This window comes from Uloborus diversus, chromosome 2 (assembly GCF_026930045.1).
Source record: "Uloborus diversus isolate 005 chromosome 2, Udiv.v.3.1, whole genome shotgun sequence".
In the NCBI taxonomy this organism is placed as follows: Eukaryota; Metazoa; Arthropoda; class Arachnida; order Araneae; family Uloboridae; genus Uloborus; species Uloborus diversus.
This window is the reverse complement of record NC_072732.1, coordinates 149,421,931-149,438,637: the sequence shown is the minus strand read 5'-3', so window position 1 is coordinate 149,438,637 and position 16,707 is coordinate 149,421,931. Positions and strand designations below refer to the sequence as shown.

The 16,707-nt window shown below is 33.0% G+C and overlaps 1 protein-coding gene across 1 annotated transcript in view; it reads left to right on the top strand.

Moving 5' to 3' along the window:
* Window positions 1-16,366, top strand: part of LOC129217403 (paraplegin-like) — a 79,277-nt gene extending 62,911 nt beyond the window's left edge. Inside the window, exons 18-20 of the mRNA XM_054851700.1 lie at window positions 834-1,003; window positions 8,405-8,482; window positions 16,116-16,366. Coding sequence (XP_054707675.1) covers window positions 834-1,003; window positions 8,405-8,482; window positions 16,116-16,283 — 416 coding nt within the window. The 3' untranslated portion in view covers window positions 16,284-16,366. The remainder of the gene's footprint in view (window positions 1-833; window positions 1,004-8,404; window positions 8,483-16,115) is intronic.
* The last annotated feature ends 341 nt before the right edge of the window (window positions 16,367-16,707 follow it).

The window sequence follows — 16,707 nt, the reverse complement described above, 5'->3', positions numbered from 1 at the left end:
AATTGCTCACAACTAAAACAAGAGATAAAGGAATACAAAACAGCCTATAACATATTCAGTAAATTACAGCCCATTAGCCAGGGCTAAAGCAGAAATACGTGAAATACACCGCCAGCTCAGTCATTTCCAGCCGAGGACTGCAGTTTAGTGCTTATTAGCACTCATCAGCCCGGCATAGGAAAGTGACTGAGCTGGAGATGGGTGCTAATAAGCACAAAACTGCAGTCCTCGGCTGGAAATGACTAAGCTGGCGGTGTATTTCACGTAGCCTGTAACATAATTATAGTAACTTTTCAGTAGTGTTGCCTTTTAATTTTCAAAAGGTGTTTTCCCAATGTACCTTTTGTTTTGTTTTTTTAAAAATTCCTATGTGTTTCTAAAAGAAATTCTGTGTGAAAAAAGTGGAAGTGTGGAAAATTAGTGTGTGTGTGAGTATTAAAATCAATCTATTTAGCCTTGCAATGTTTCACTCTGTTATTTTTTAAATATTACTGCATATTTTTCATGTAAACCTTATCTTCTAAACATGCTGTAATTTCTACAAACTGTAAAACATACTATTTAGATAAATAATGCAAGATGATTGATTATGGTTTGTTTTACATTTTTTTTAATAATTTATAATTTGGTTTTAATTTAAAATTTGATAATTATCTAAGTGGCCAAAACAGTATAAAACTAATTTTATCCAAGTCGGTTTTAACCATGGTTAAAACCACCACTGGCTGAAACTCTTACAACCCTGGTTCCAAGGTACCGATTTAATGAATATAGTGCAGAAAAGAAAAAAATAATGAATGAATCTGTAAAACTTAATACGCTTTTTTTGGTAGGTGCACAGGATGATCTGAAGAAAGTAACAAAAATGGCTTATGCTCAAATCAAACAGTATGGAATGAATGAAGTTATAGGTCCACTGTCTTTTCCATCAGATGAAGAAATGAATAGAAATTTCATTGGAAAGAAACCTTATAGCATGCGACTGGCTCGTACCATGGATGAAGTAATTATTATAAGCTTGCATTTTTTAATGCTAAATTAATCAGAGTAATGTTGTTTTACTAGCTCATTTAACTTTATTTGTATACTAGCAGCACCCCCACGGCGTTGCTTGTGCCCCCGTTTTTATGCCAAGTTTGCCGCCTACGGCGTCTGTTTAAATAAATTTGACTGCGGTATCAATTATCTATAGCTATCTTTTTCGTATACCTATTTCTAGTTGCATTTTGTGTCATTCATCTTTTTACGCAAAAATTGCAAACAAAGATCTTACAAAAAACTACACTTTATTTGTTTAATTAAATGGTGCAGAAAAACAGCTCTCTGTTTCCCGTAGTTTGCAAAAAGTAATGTTTGCAAAAAAAAAAAAGAAACACCTCAATATTTTAATTAAATTAAGTACGCAAATATGTAACATAAAATAGATACAGCGAAACATCCGGCGGAAGTGAGAGAGACCATGCTACAGTCACTCACACAATCAGCGAGCGAAACGAACTCTGGCTGATAAGCAATTGCAATTAAAAAGCATGGTACATCTAGGACAAAAAGGAAATCCTGTATCCCATATGAAAAATAATTCAACTCCCCAGCAGAAAAACTACACAATTAAAAAACACGGTACATCTAGGACAAAAAGGAAATCCCGTACCCCATATGAAAAATTTCACTATTGAAAAGCTATCATTTAAGAAAAAGAAAAAAAACTCTCTAGAGTAAAAAAAAAAAAAATACCCCCCTCCACGTCTGATGTCAAATAACTGGTAATCATATTTTTTAACTAAAATAACATGAACGCCCTTTAAAATCGAAAATTCAATCTTTTGCAATCTAAAATATTTTGCGAAATAAACAAATAATCCACAACTCCATTGTTTATCACCAAATTCGCCAAGCAACTTTTAAATTAAAAAGAAAATCAATTAACATTCGCACAATGAACATCCATAAACAAATATGACAATGGCGCAATAACCAAATCAAAAAACCACTGGTTCTACTATTCAACTGCAACCGTAGCCCTATCATGATGTCACAGAATGAAGAAACAATTTTTCCCCCGACCTGGAAAAATATGTCACTTTGAATTTAATAGAATTGTAAAAAAAGCTATTGCATATTTTGGAAAAAAAAATTTTTTTTTGAAGAAGGCGAAATGTCTTGTCTACTACATGCTAAATTTTCAGAAAGAAAGCTCTCATACATTTTGTAGGATGGGTTTAGAAAGAATTTAACCCAGGAAAAACCGAAAAATGAAGGTTTTTTCAAAATTTCATTAATTTTTTTAATAAAAAAGCTATTGCGTAATTTTGAAAAAAAAAAAAAATTCTGAAGAGGGAGACATGTTTTGACTACTACATACTAAATTTTTTAGAAAGAAATATCTAATACTTTTTGGGGGATGGGCTTAGAAAAAAGTTAAACCCCCAAAAAAATGAAAAATAAAGGTTTTTTCGAAAAATTATAAAAAATTCAAAAATTGATCAATTCACAAAAATTTTTCAGTTGTCATATTTGAAATTAAATTCTCTACACTATGGTTGAAAAAATATTTTTCTGGCGCTATTGGTTTGGGGTCTGTGACGAATTAAACACAAAAAAGGGCTAAAAATCACATAAAACATTTAATTAAGAAAAAACTAATTAGAAATTAAGAATTCCAGGTTCGAGGTGCATGCCACGGGGTACGTTCAATTTTTGTGCCAAGTTTCAGAGCTGTAGATGCTATAGGGGTTTCTGGCCATGGGGTGCAAACAAACAAAGAAACACTGTCGCTCATACATATATAGATGTATGGTCAATTTGAAAAATGTCAATTAAATAAATAAAATGAAAAATGAAATAAATTAAGTGCACAAATGAGCACTAAAATTGTAGACATGTGTGTCAAGGGTACATTGAATCCCTTAATGACTAACATGCATTTACCATAAAACCCAAAAACACCTTCTGCAAATTTATTTGCCAAGTTGAATCGCCCATTATTATTTGATATGGTATTCAATTTTTTTATCTGTTTAACAGACAATTTGAAAAGATAAATAATTTTGATAAAAACTGAATTTTGTTGATAGTCTAAGTAATAATAATAAACTTTCTATTTAAGTGAAAAGTGTGCGGAACAATTTAATGTTGGTTAGTCAATAGAAGACTTCTACAAGCGTTGACCCTTTAATTTTTTTATGAATATGAAGCGAAACCGTATAATGATCTAACATGTTATACCTAAGAGTTAATGTACGTTTTTATTCTTTCTTGTTTGCATTTTTGAATGATAATAAGAAACAATCTTTTATGTCATTTACTAATGTTACATTAAATCACTTAGGGTGTTTCTCCACTCTCCAATTTACCCTATTTATGGAATTTTTGTGAAATTATTTAATAATTAGTTAATTTATTAAATTTGAGCTATCCCAATGGAACAAATTTTAAAGTCAAACAGAAAACTGAAGTATGGGTTCAGTAAATTAAAAAAAAAATGATGAAAAATTAGATGAATAATTTAAAATTGTTTTTAGAACTTTGGACATTGTAGACTTTTGGTTTATAACAGATGTTGAAAAAGATTTAAAATGACTATAATATGAAATAGTGTTTTTCAACCCAGCAGTATGCAATTTGATTTGCATGCTGTACCCATTAAGTTATAATACTAAGAAGGAAAAAACTTCCCATTCTTCAGCAATGAAGCTTGTAGTCTGAGTTTTGAGTGAATATGCCAAAATGCTTTGCATAATAAAACATCTTGTTTAATGGGAACAGACTGCTTCCTTTTCCATTTAGAATTGAGCAGATTAAGGATTTGAAAAATGCGTGGCACAACGCTTTACAAAATTATAACTTGAGTTTCAACATGAAAAGAGCGCTTCTTTTGCTGTACTCGCTTGGGCAAAAAACCAAACCTCCAAGTTCGATTTCCTCTTAATGTTATAGCTCAATGGCTGCACCTTGGTTTTAATGGGATTATTATCATAAACCCTTCAACTTCATTATGAGAGGTTGACTGTAGATCAAATTAATATAAATGACTTTCAGTAGTGCCAACCGTATATAGTAGACTCCAGATTATGCGGATTAATGTGGTGGATTGGCCGTCCAGATAACAAAAAATTTGGATAGGACGGAGTTCCATCTTCTTACTCTATCCCCTACTTAATTAAAACACATGTAATTACATATTTTAGATAAATAACAAAATCAGAAGTATTACTTAATGTTTTATTTAATAGATACATATTCAGTTTTCATTTTGAGAAAAAGTCCTTGAGTGAGGATGTTTTTGCTTTTCAGCCCTTTTACAAGAAGCAGTGTCTCTCTACTTTCGCAAGCAGATTACAGCTGGAGTCGCTTTCTCTTGTTGACTTATATACTCAATAGCTGTCTCAATCATTTCAAATCCTTCTGAGCGTGGGATGAGATTTCCTGTGATCCTCCTCTTCTTTTGGTGTTTCTTCTTGCACGACCATTTCTACAATGTCATTCTCTGAACATTCATGAATTTTGTCACTTTCCATCCATTCTGTGAAATCCTTTTCACTGGCCCAGTCGCATCTTGGTATTTTTTCAAGCAATGAAACAAGCCTTTTGCTTTTTTATTCAATTCAGACTTGACCTCACAAAGTGCATCTCTACTGTCTAACCAATTGTTCCAAAATTTTAAAAGTGATGAGTTTGGAACTTCAGCCCATGCTTCAGCCATCCATCGTATAACATCTAGCATGTCAATTTTCATCAAAGTTGTTAAATAATCTTCATCATTATCAATTGCTGATGTCAACAATTTTAGAAATTGCTGGCAATACCTTCTCTTTAGCACGCAAGTACACGCTGATCCATCAGTTGGCAAAGAGCTGTCACATTGGGTGACCAAAAATACTGCTCTTATATCACCATCAGTAAGTTCATCAATGCACGGATGAGATGGTGCATTGTCAAGAATTAACAAAACTTTTCTCGGTAAACCAACGTCTCCCAAATGTTTTTTGATAGTCGGTACGAATTCATTGTGAAACCAAGTCCTAAAGATAGCAAAATTCATCCACACCCTCTTTTGATGTGTGCAATATAGAGGCAGCTATTCCTGACTTTTAAGTTATTAAAAAGCTCTAGGTTTTCTTGACTTTCCTATCAAAGTGAATCTTAATTTATGATTACAAGTTGCATTACTGCAAGCCAGGATGGTGACTCTTTCCTTTCTTTTCTTGCATCCTGCAGCAGCAGCTTCTTTTATTGATGCAAGTGTTTTTGTTGGCAACATTTTATAATTTTGGCCCGTCTAATCGCAACTGCAGAGCTGCTCCTCAGAAATGTTCTCCTTTAGCATAATCCGTATAATCAGGAGTCTACTGTATATAGTTGGCATTACTGCTTACTACGAGAAGCAATGTCTCTCCACTTAAGCAAGCAGAATACATCAGCTGGAGTCGCTTTTTCTTGTTGACTTATATACTCAAAAGCTGTCTCAATCATTTCAAATCCTTCTGAGTGTGAAAGATAGTTTTTGAATTCAGTTACAGCCTCTTAATCTGATGATAAAGCTTCTCCACATATCATAATCTGGCGAATACCAAATCCTTTCTTCGAACGATTCAGCCATCCGTCACTAGCAGCAAATTCTGATTCCACTCCATCTAATTGTCGGGAAAATTGTAGCACTTTTTCCTTCAATATCCGCCCAGTCACAGGCAAACCATTTCCTCTTATGTGTTCTGTCCATAAAAATAAAGCTTCATCAACCTCTTTATGCCTACCTGACATAGTTTTTCAATTTTTTATTCCATTCTCACTACCTTGGACAGCACACCACTTTTCGATTTCTGCTCGTTTTTATTCCAGTCACTAACTGTGCTTGTACCAATTCCTAATTCCAAAGCAATCATGTGATGCTAGACTGAGTAAAGAGGAACTAGAACCTCTTGATTAGTCATAAGTGTCATGTGCAAAAATGAACACGAGACAGCTTCTAATTAATGTGCCAAACCTGCCATTGGGGCATTTCAAACATTCTTTACTAAGCCAGATAGTCACAAGTGGGATAATCGAAAGTCTACTGTAATTTAAAAATAAACTGCAAACTTATATGTAATAAGCGCTACTTCAACACTTGAGTCATTTTTTTAATGAAGTAATTTTTGACACTATACAACGTGAACTGTTAAATTTATAATAATGATTAATAGGGTCTGGTGGGGTAAAGTGGTCATAAAATCGCAGGTTTTCAACTTAGGTGGATAATAAATACAACAAATTCTTTAAACACTTTAATTTTTTTTATTGTTATTTTACATTGCATTATTAAAGAACACGGTACATTGAATTTTAGGAAGAAAAACATTGATTTTAGTAGTTTTATAGCACTTTCATTTCCCTATGTTTTTATGACCACTTTACCCCATGGGGTGGGGGAAAGTGGTCATAGCATGGGGTAAAGTGGTCATATTTAAAAATAGATGCAAAGTCATTATACATAACCCTAAAACTTGTATATTTTTGTGGTTTTTATAGTTAAAAGTATATTCACGAGTACATGCGTGTACGAATATATTCGTATCGTGTTATACACGAGTAAACACGTTCCTATATGAGCAGATGCATGTATATATCAGATATATGCATGCACGTGCCTACTCAAGTATATACGTGTATATACGAGTATATAAGTATATATACGAGTACATAAGCATGTATACGTGATTACCTACAGGAGTGTATATGTGTCTACATGAGTACATACGTGTCACATGTATAAACGTGTCATGTGTATACGAGTATATACGCGTATAAACGAACATCATATGCTCGTATGCACTTGTATCTCAAGAAAATACGTGCATACTTGAGTACATATGTGTAAAGTAGACGTATCTACGCATATATAAGTGTACATACCGAGTTAATTCGTGGATACATCCAGTGCGTCTTTGGGGTATGTATCTACTCACGTATATATATATGGAAACACGAGTATATATGCATGTATACGCGTAAACACGATCATATTTTTGTATAGACGTATATACGTACATTTACGTGCATACACCAGTACATGTGCGTATACACGAGAATATACGCTTATATACATGTCCGCCTACAGAGTGAATTTAAGCTGACGCGCTACATGCACAAAAAGCCAGAAACTGATGGATGCAAAGCAGGGCACAAATTTGTTGCACTAAGATGATTTTACCTAATATTTTAGTTTTTAAGAAATATTTAGAGCAGTTGTTAAAAGTTACGGCCTGTAGTAGCATCGCAACAAAGGTGCAGCGGCTGATGAAAGTTTTTCTAAAGTCTCGTTATTGCAACAGAGAGTGCTTTGTGATTGCGAAACACATTTATTACAGCTGCAGGCCGCAAATTTCATCAATCGCTTTAAAACTTTCTTGAGACCTAAAATGTTGTGTAAAATTGTCTTTGTGTAATAAATTTGTGACTTTTTTTGCATCCATCAGTTTCTGGCTTTGCGTGCATGTAGTGCGTTAGCATTGTGTTTGTGACCATATGTTCCTTATGATTCTTGCTTTCTATCCTCCCTTTTAACACCTTTTAAAAATTTGCTCAAGAGTTTAAACTCACCCTGTAAACTTGTATTTCTTATGCTTGTATGTAAATGTCTACTTGAGTACGACCGCGTATATTACGTGTCTACCTGAGTATATAAGTTTTCATGTATATATGAGTATAAGCGAGCATAAACGTGTATAGTAGAATGTATAGCTGTATTGATAAAAAATACTTGGGCATACCCATATACGTATTTATTGGTGCATTTATGTGAATCCGCCTATGTACGTGCCTACACGAGTATTTATGCGTATATATAAGCATATACTCGTCTTTTTAACCCCGTTTACTGTAAAAACAATACATATTAAGTAAAACTAATATTTAATCTGTATCTGCCTTATACTTAAAGATTAAGTGACATTAGAAGAACAATATTCGTTAAGCCTAATATTATGACCACTTTACCCCATCTTACTTAAATTGTTCTAAAAAATTACCTAAAATAGATTCAGCTAACTACTAATGAATAACAGTTCTTGAGACATGTAGGAAGCTTCCTGTGCAGTCAATCTGTTCCTAATTCTAACAAACAAAATTTGCCAAGGAAGTTAAAATAGGTGTTTAGATTTTAAAATTTTTCATATTCACGCAAAATATTTTTTTTTACCAAATAAAATTTTGCCAGTTGTAAAATTTTGTATTCAAAATGTAGTTTCTAACTGCCCTACTCTAAAATAAAATTTTCACATTCATTCGAACATTTATTTGCAAGCTATAGCCATTTATTTGATGTATGACCACTTTACCTCATTGACCACTTTCCCCCACCAGACCCTATTGTTTTTTTATTTAAAATAAGTTAATGGCATAAAATACTTTTTAATTATTTTTACAGCAAGCTAGAGCATTAGTTGCTAGAGCATACAAGAAAACAGAGACTGTATTGATTGAAAACAAAGAAAAATTGAATTTGGTAATGCATTTGTTGAACATTTTGTTTTAATGATTTTATCCTACTATTTTAATTAGTAATAAGTAGCAAAAAAAATTTTGAATATGTTAATCCATATGTATTTTATTAATGCTGCTCAAGTTTTAGAAACACTTAGTAATAGAGTACAGGGTTGCCACGCACCGGGAAAACCGGGAAAACCTGGAATTGTCAGGGAAAATGAAAATGGCCGAAAATCAGGGAAATGTCAGGGAAAATGAAAAATTGCACATATCCGATCTTCTTAGCGCGGCCTGCGGTCTATGACGTCAAAAAAAAAAAAAAAAAAACTTTCTGCCTTGTTTTTTTTGCCGCCATTCCCTTCCTATTCGTTGTTTTGTCATTCCCCTCTTTCTTTTTCCCCCTGCAGTTCTTTTTATCAACATCTCTGCCATTGGCACGTGCGCCATCGCCATAGCAGTCGGCGTGCACCATAGCAGTCAGCGGCGGACATGCGCAGAAGGTACTTCTTTTCTTCCTCGTTTGAGCCATTGAGCTGGTTTGAGCGGGCTCTGTTTAAGCGCTGCTTGTTTACGTCAGCAGTTCTGAAGTTGTTATGATGCACAGCACGTTGTTTTGTCTGGGAGTGCCGACTGAAGTTTTTAATGAGCTGCAATAATCTTTTCATATTTTATATTATTTCTTTAAATTAATTAATGTAATCGTATTATTCTAAACAATTTTGTTCTGTAAATTTAGTTCATTAGACAATTTTAAACTTAGAAAGTTTCTTTTTTACAGAAGTATCGCTAATCTTTTAGTATTTTGGTAGTGATCTTTTAAGACTTCCAATGCGCTTCTTTCTTTCAAAATAAAAGTAATCCGATTAAAAAAAAATCTGCACATCAGAGAAGTTTCTGATCAATGCTCAAACTTTAACTTTATGACAGGGTGCCCACAGGAGTGATTATGGCGAAAGTTGTGCCATCAATTTTTTTTTTTTTTTGGGTGGGGGGGGGGATTTTTTAATTATTTATTTTACTTTATTTTTATTCAAATTATTTACTCATATTATTTTCATCTGTGTGTGTGTATTTTATTGGGGAGCGAGCACACTTTTTTTTCAAAACAATAATAATTAAAAATAAATAAATAGGTAAAAAAAAATAAAAAAAGAGGGTTAAAAATAAAAAAAGCGCTAAGGCGTTCAGAAATATTGGGGGTGGGGGTGCTATTTAACTTGGGGGGGGGGGGAGCACCCCTGTGTTATGAGCCACAAACAGGGGAAATATGTGAAGCTAAAAGGTGCATGATTTTTTTACAGGCCAAAGTCTAAAAGCGCTTTGAGTTCAATGGATTGGAGGGGTAGAAAGCAATAATTGAAAAAGTTTAGGTTTCATAAGTTTTAGTTCAGATTATTTTAGCAATTAACTTTATTTTTGTGATACAGATGTCACAATTGCTAATTCTGCAGTTCTTTCACTTGATATAAGGCAGTGGCTCCTCGCTATTGAAAATTAGATATGCTACATTTACATAAATTGTTTATTACAGTGATTTGCTTCACTTGTGTTAGTACATTCGGGGAAGTTCAAAAATACACTTTAAAAAAAAGGTTTCTCCTAGAAAACAGGACACCACTCAATGTTTTTAGACTTGTGGATAGTAAAATACTGGAGAATTTTAACTTCCTATTCCAACTGAAAGAGGGTGCTCGACCCCCTCCCTCAAACTTCATAAGTATGAGGAGGGGGTTAAAAAAATTCATTGAACTGAATAAACAATGTTACATACTATAATCTACACGAGTTATATGCATATTCATTGCAATAAAATAATTACTTACATAAAAAAAAAACAGCTGGGGAAATTAAATGTTTCTAAATTTGACTTTTTCTATGCTAGAGCTAATGTTAAATGGAGGGGTCATTGAGCACCCTCCTAAAATTTGAGCAAGAAGCTAAAACTTTTACAGCACAATACTATTAGTAAGTCTAAAAAAAATAAGGGGTGTCTTGGACTCGAGCCGACAGAGAAAAAAAAAATTGAACCACCCTTAGTACATATTTTTGATTATTTCAGCTTGAATAAATTAAATTTGGTAGCCATTGTTTGTAAAGTTTGAAAATGAGGTAAATTTTATCAAAATTTGAGATGTATATATTAATGTTGCAAGATGAAGGTGGAGATTGATAACCTGGAATTTTTCTCAAAACCACCTGGAAAACCTGGAAATGTCAGGGAATTTCATTCTTGAACTTCTGTGGCAACCCTGGAGTAGTTAAAAAATGTTTATTATATTTAGGCTAATTTTAATATACAGGGTGAGTTTGATCGAATCTGCCATACAAAAGGGGGTGATAGAATAGCCCAAGCAGAGTGTAGAACCACCCATTATCGTGTCCAAACCTTAACCGTAATCGAGTTATGGTAGATATAAGGAAAATGAGTAAAAAAACAAAATTCTGAGAAAAAGACCGATTTTTGAGATTCCTATAGGACCTATAAGGAAAATAAGTACATGTTTAGAAAAAGCAGATTGAATCCTACAAAATGACACCTTTTCTATCAAGATAGTAACATTTTACAGTGAGCTACAAGCTTTGAAATGTTGGACACACTCCTAATTAAAATAGCACCAAAGTTTTCAGGGGACATTTTCAAAAACAACAATTTGAGCTACAATCGGTCAAATCTACCAAAAACTGACCCATTTCACTAGTTTTCAGATGATACAACAACAAATCATATTGGGCTTTAAGTTCAGCAAAAATTTAGGCTTTTGTTTGAAACAGTAAAAATCTGCATTCGTTGGAAAATAAAACCAGCGAAGAGTCGCACATTTTTCTATTTTAAACTTTCAGTTTCACGTAAGCATGTTGATTTCCTTCTTTAAGAAAATGATATTTTTGTATCAAAATAATAATTTTTACATTTTATTAAGTGAAAAAAATAAGAGATAACAATAAGCAGAAATAAAAAAGCATTATTTTCCCGTGCTTTCAACAAAGAAATAATTATTAATAAGTTACACTAACATCAATGAGTACGTTTGATCAATCTTCAAAATTTAGAATCGATGCTGAAATTGGTCGCCCCCGCTCCTGATGCATGCTCTCTCCTTTTTTTGCGAATTGAAACAACCATTGCTCCTAGTGAAATTTCATATCTTAGTTTTTCTACTGCTCAATCAAACCGGTTGCACAATCCTTTCAAACTGGTTACTTCTGTTTTGTATACTTCTTATTAGAATTCCCAAAAGAAGACCACTGGTGTCAGGTCTGGTGATATAGGTGGCTAAGGAATGGGACCCATAAGACCAATACATTGGAGATACTATTCAGTTAGAAAAATTCCAAAAGGCATTTGAAAATGAGCAGAGTTACCACTGTGTTGAAAAATGATTTCCGCTATCTCCGAATCAGGAATAGCATCTAGTAAGCTAGGCAAATGATGTTCCATAAATTCTAAATATGTGCTTCCTGCATTAAAACACCTTAAAAAACCATATGCAGACCCATCAAATGATTGCTCATTTACAACCAGCCAAACATTTAAACTAAATCAAGTTTGGAACTTGGGGTTAAAAGTGGATTTTGTTCAGAAGACTGATGCCAGTTATGCAAAATTATTATGCTTCCTCGAGTGAATAACAAATCATGTGTTCGCAGTATCACTGTTCTGCTGATGTTGAAGAGTATGTACTGGACCGAGTAGTGGAAAACCCAAGTGTCAGTTTATGCACGATAGCTAGAGAAGGTGGATTTTCACAACATAAAGTGATGAAAGCATTGAACCAAAACAAGTATCACCCTTATCATTTTACACTAGTACAACAATTGCGCAATTCACATTCAGAAAAGCGGGTAACATTTTGCAGATGACTACTAGCCCGAGACACTGAAGAACACCATTCTCTGAGAAAGATATTGTAGACAGATGAGTCGTTGCATACACTAGAGGGGGCATCATAAATTAGCATAACTGGCATCATTGTGCTGAATATAATCCTTTTTTTTCCCGAAACTCATCATTCCAAACTCAATTCAGCATAAATGTTTGGCTTGGCGTAATAAGAGCTCATTTGATTAATCCGTATGTGTTTCGAGGTAACCTAACAGGAAACACATATTTAGAGTTCATTGAACATCAATTGCCTGGCTTACTTGATATTATTCCTGTTCCAGAGAGAGAGGAAATCATTTTCCAACACGAAGGAGCCCCAGCACATTCCTCAAATGCCGTTCCGGAATTTCTAACTGAACAGTATCCCCAATGGATTGGTCATACGGGCCAAATTTCTTGGCCACCTAGATCCCCATACCCGACGCATGGACTTCTTTGTTTCGGAATTCTTAAAACAAGAAGTTTACAAAACAGAAGTAGCTAGTTTGCAAAAATTGAGCGATTGGCTTGATGAAGTAGTAGTGAAACTAAGAAATAAAATTTCTCTAAGAGCAAAGGTTGTTTCTGTTCGCAAAAGGGCAAGAGCGTGTATCAGGTGTGGTGGCAACCTATTTCAGCAGCTTTTGTAAATTTTGAAGATTGATTAAATGGGCTCATTGATTTAATGGGTAACTTTTTTAATATTGTTTTTTCCATTGTGAAAAGCATGGGAGAGTAATTTCTATTTATTGTTATCTCTTGTTGTGTTTTTTCACTTAATAAAATGCTAAAATTATTATTTTCATATAAAACTATCATTTTGTTAAACAAAGAAAACAGCAAGCTTTCATGACAAAAAATTTAAAACACAAAAGTGCGACTCTTCCCTGGTTTTCCTTTTCCAACGAATGCAGATTTTTACACTGTTTCAAACAAAAGCTCGAATTTCTGCTGAACTTGAAGCCCAAAATGATTTGTTGCTGTATCATCTGAAAGCTAGTAAAATGGGTCAGTTTTTGGTAGATTTGACCGATTATAGCTCATACGGTTGTTTTTGAAAATGTCACTTGAAAACTTAGGCTACATTTCAATTCTGAGTGTGTCCAACGTTTCAAAGCTTGTAGCTTGCTGTAAAATGCTACTATTTTGATGGGAAAGGATTTAATTTGCTCTTTTCAAATATGTACTTATATTCCTTGTAGGTCCTACAGGAATCTCAGAAATCTGTCGTTTTCTCAGAATTTTGTTTTTTTACTCATTTTCCTTATATCTACCATAACTCGGTTACGGTTAAGGATTGGACACAATAGTGGTTATTCCATACTCCGCTCGGACTCTTCTATTACCCCCCTTTCGTATGGCAGATTCGATTGAACTCACCCTGTGTATTACTTATTCTTTAAAAGAGCATGTAGTCAAATTATGATTTATACAATTGGTAACTAAGGAAATACTTACAGTGCTCAAATTTGCAAATTTACAATTAAGTTGCAAATTTGTGCATTATGAAGTTTAGTTGTCACCTACATTAGGTTTTTATCTTGACTTGTATTCAGTTTTTTAAAAATTACATTACATTCTTAAAACAAAATTTGATAAAGCTTGCCTTGTGGATAAAGAATTTATTTCTAACTTTAATGTGTTATTTTAATGCATAAAAATTCTACATTAAGGAAGTAATTTCTAATTTATGGGACAAGCCTCTTTACGGAGACATAGGGGGGCATGCAGCAATGACCTACAGCATTCAGGTTTAATAGTACAAAGATATCTTTTCAAGGACAGCATATGTTTCGAGAAAATTTGTGCTCAAAAACAATCCTTCCCGTTTCTTTAATGTTGTGTTAATATTTCACTAATATTCTATTTTTACCATCTATTTCTTTGTAATTTTGTGTGATTTGTTAATCTTACAACTAGCAATACTTATATAACAATACAATGATAAATAAATATATATTGGGTGCATAAAATCCATGTTAAACAAAACATGGTATTGTTTTTACTTGTTATGTTGTTGTTACCATGGCATTGTCTTATCTGTATTGGTAACAATTAAATATTATTGTGTAACATCGGGATTACATTTTATGAAACTATCCACTGTAATATTAAAATCTGTTCGCGTCCGTCTGTCTGTCTGAAGATCGATCTTCTCAAGAACCGCTGCGAATCGAGAGTCAAACGAGATACCGATCAATTCGGAATTTTCCAAAGAAAACAATAGGACCAATCTCGTAATTGTGTGACTTTAATTAGCGGAGATATTAATTAAAACGTTAATTAACATAACGCTATTCAGGAATTTTTATTTCTTTCCTGTTGCCATTTTGCATATGCGTGAGCGAGTAAAATTCTACTAATTGTTTTAAAAGAGATTTTTTTGGCTGCTGTCCAAATCTTAAAACAACGTTTCCATTTAGAATTTCATTTTAAATTAGTTTAAAATTGGTTGCCCTATTCGGACAACCTTTTATTTTATCGTCTGTCCTTTTTTTATTTTTTACATTCAACGTTCTTAACTCTTTTCAGCATATGAAAGTTGTTTCTTTAGCTATGTTTATTGATTGTAGTGTAAGTTTATCATTCACCGGCCTCATATTTTGGTACACTTAGGATGTGCGACTAATTATGTTTATTTTGTTGGACTTTTTCCCGTCACATGGGTGAGTTTTCGAATTGTAATAACTCTCTTTTTCCTTCCTGTTTCTATTTTTAAAATACAGTTTATATCGTTAAAAGAACATGCTAAATTAAGATTGTTTGGATTTTTTTGTGAAACTGATTTGAACAAAAAAGATTGTTTTTAAGGATTTTAACCAAAGCTAAATTGGAATCTGATGACTTGGTACTAAATTAATGCTTATTGGTAGTTATTTAGTCTTGGTGCTTTAGTATCACGTTATCAACCAAAAAGTGTGTGTCATTTTATGTAAAAGGCTGATTGTAATTGTACATAAATAGTTCAGATGTAGTCTATCAGATGTAATTCATTTTAATGTGAGCACAGATTATTGTTGATAATGCATATATTTTCATCTTTTGTGCTAATTGAAAATACTCATAACTTGTATTACTATAAAAATCGGAGAGGGGCAGAACAATGTTTGTATGAAGAAAGAGGTACCCAGGTATTAAAAGCTAGGAAGCGACTGTATATTGACATTATTTTGGAAGTTAATATTTCTGATGAAAAAATCTATTTGAAACATATTTAAGCTGCCTTTACAGTATTTATACCTCTGAAAATCAATTAAAATATTTGACAACCAGTAAATAAAAATTATAATATTCATATTGTATTTCAATCCATACACATCATAACATTGAAAACTAATTTTTTCTGTAAATGAATCACTGATATTAGTTGGCTGTAAAAATAACTTGCTTTTCTTTCTAGAAAATGTTAAAGTTTACCATTGTTAGTTATTAATATAAAGCAGTTCTCTCTTCTAACATTACAACCTTTATTATTAATTTATTACGTGTCTACATTATGAGTTATGTTTTTTGGATTGGTATTTACAAAAAAAAAAAAAAAAAAAAAAACCCTCCACAGTAAGTGCTGAAGAATAAATTTGCAAGGAAATATTTTCGACCTTGTGATTTTGTTAGTTTTCATAGTCATTCATTCATTAAACAAAACAAAAACAAAAAAAAAATTATCATTTTCGTACGATAATTTTGTTTGCGTTTCTTCAAATGTTATCTATTTCTTGCTGTCCATCTTTATAATAATGGCTGCAAAAAAATTTAATGTATCATAATTAATTGTAGAAATTTCTTGCAGCTAGCTGAAGAGCTTTTGAAAAGTGAAGTTTTAAATTATTCAGATGTGGAAAAGTTAATTGGACCACCAGCACATGGCAAAAAGCAACTCATAGAAATGGTAGATTTTGGACCCATGGAGGAAGAATCAACTAAAAAAGCAAAAACGCCACCAGAAACAGATGCTTAGTTGTGTAACATTTCTGTATAAATATGTAAATAAATCTAAATCTATTGTATTAACTTATTAAAATCAGTTGAAATAAATATTTATGCTTACATTTTGTTTCAGTTGATTTGTTTAAATTGGCTGTAAAACAATCTTAATACCTCTAAAACTTAACAAATCTATAAACCATGGCCTCCTTTTGTTTTTTAATTGTAATATTACATGTTTTCAATGCTGTAATTGGGGGGGAGGGGGACAGATGTTCAGGGGAACCCACCTTGGGCTTAGGGAGGACTTGCCGAAAGAAAAGGCGGTTTGAAATCAATCCACTTTACATTTGTATTAATTTTACAGGGAAAAAAATGTCAGATGGCCTAACTGTCCCCCCCCCCCCATCCTTGAGCTACAGCACTGCCTGTTTGCAATAAACGCATCTAGAAAAATA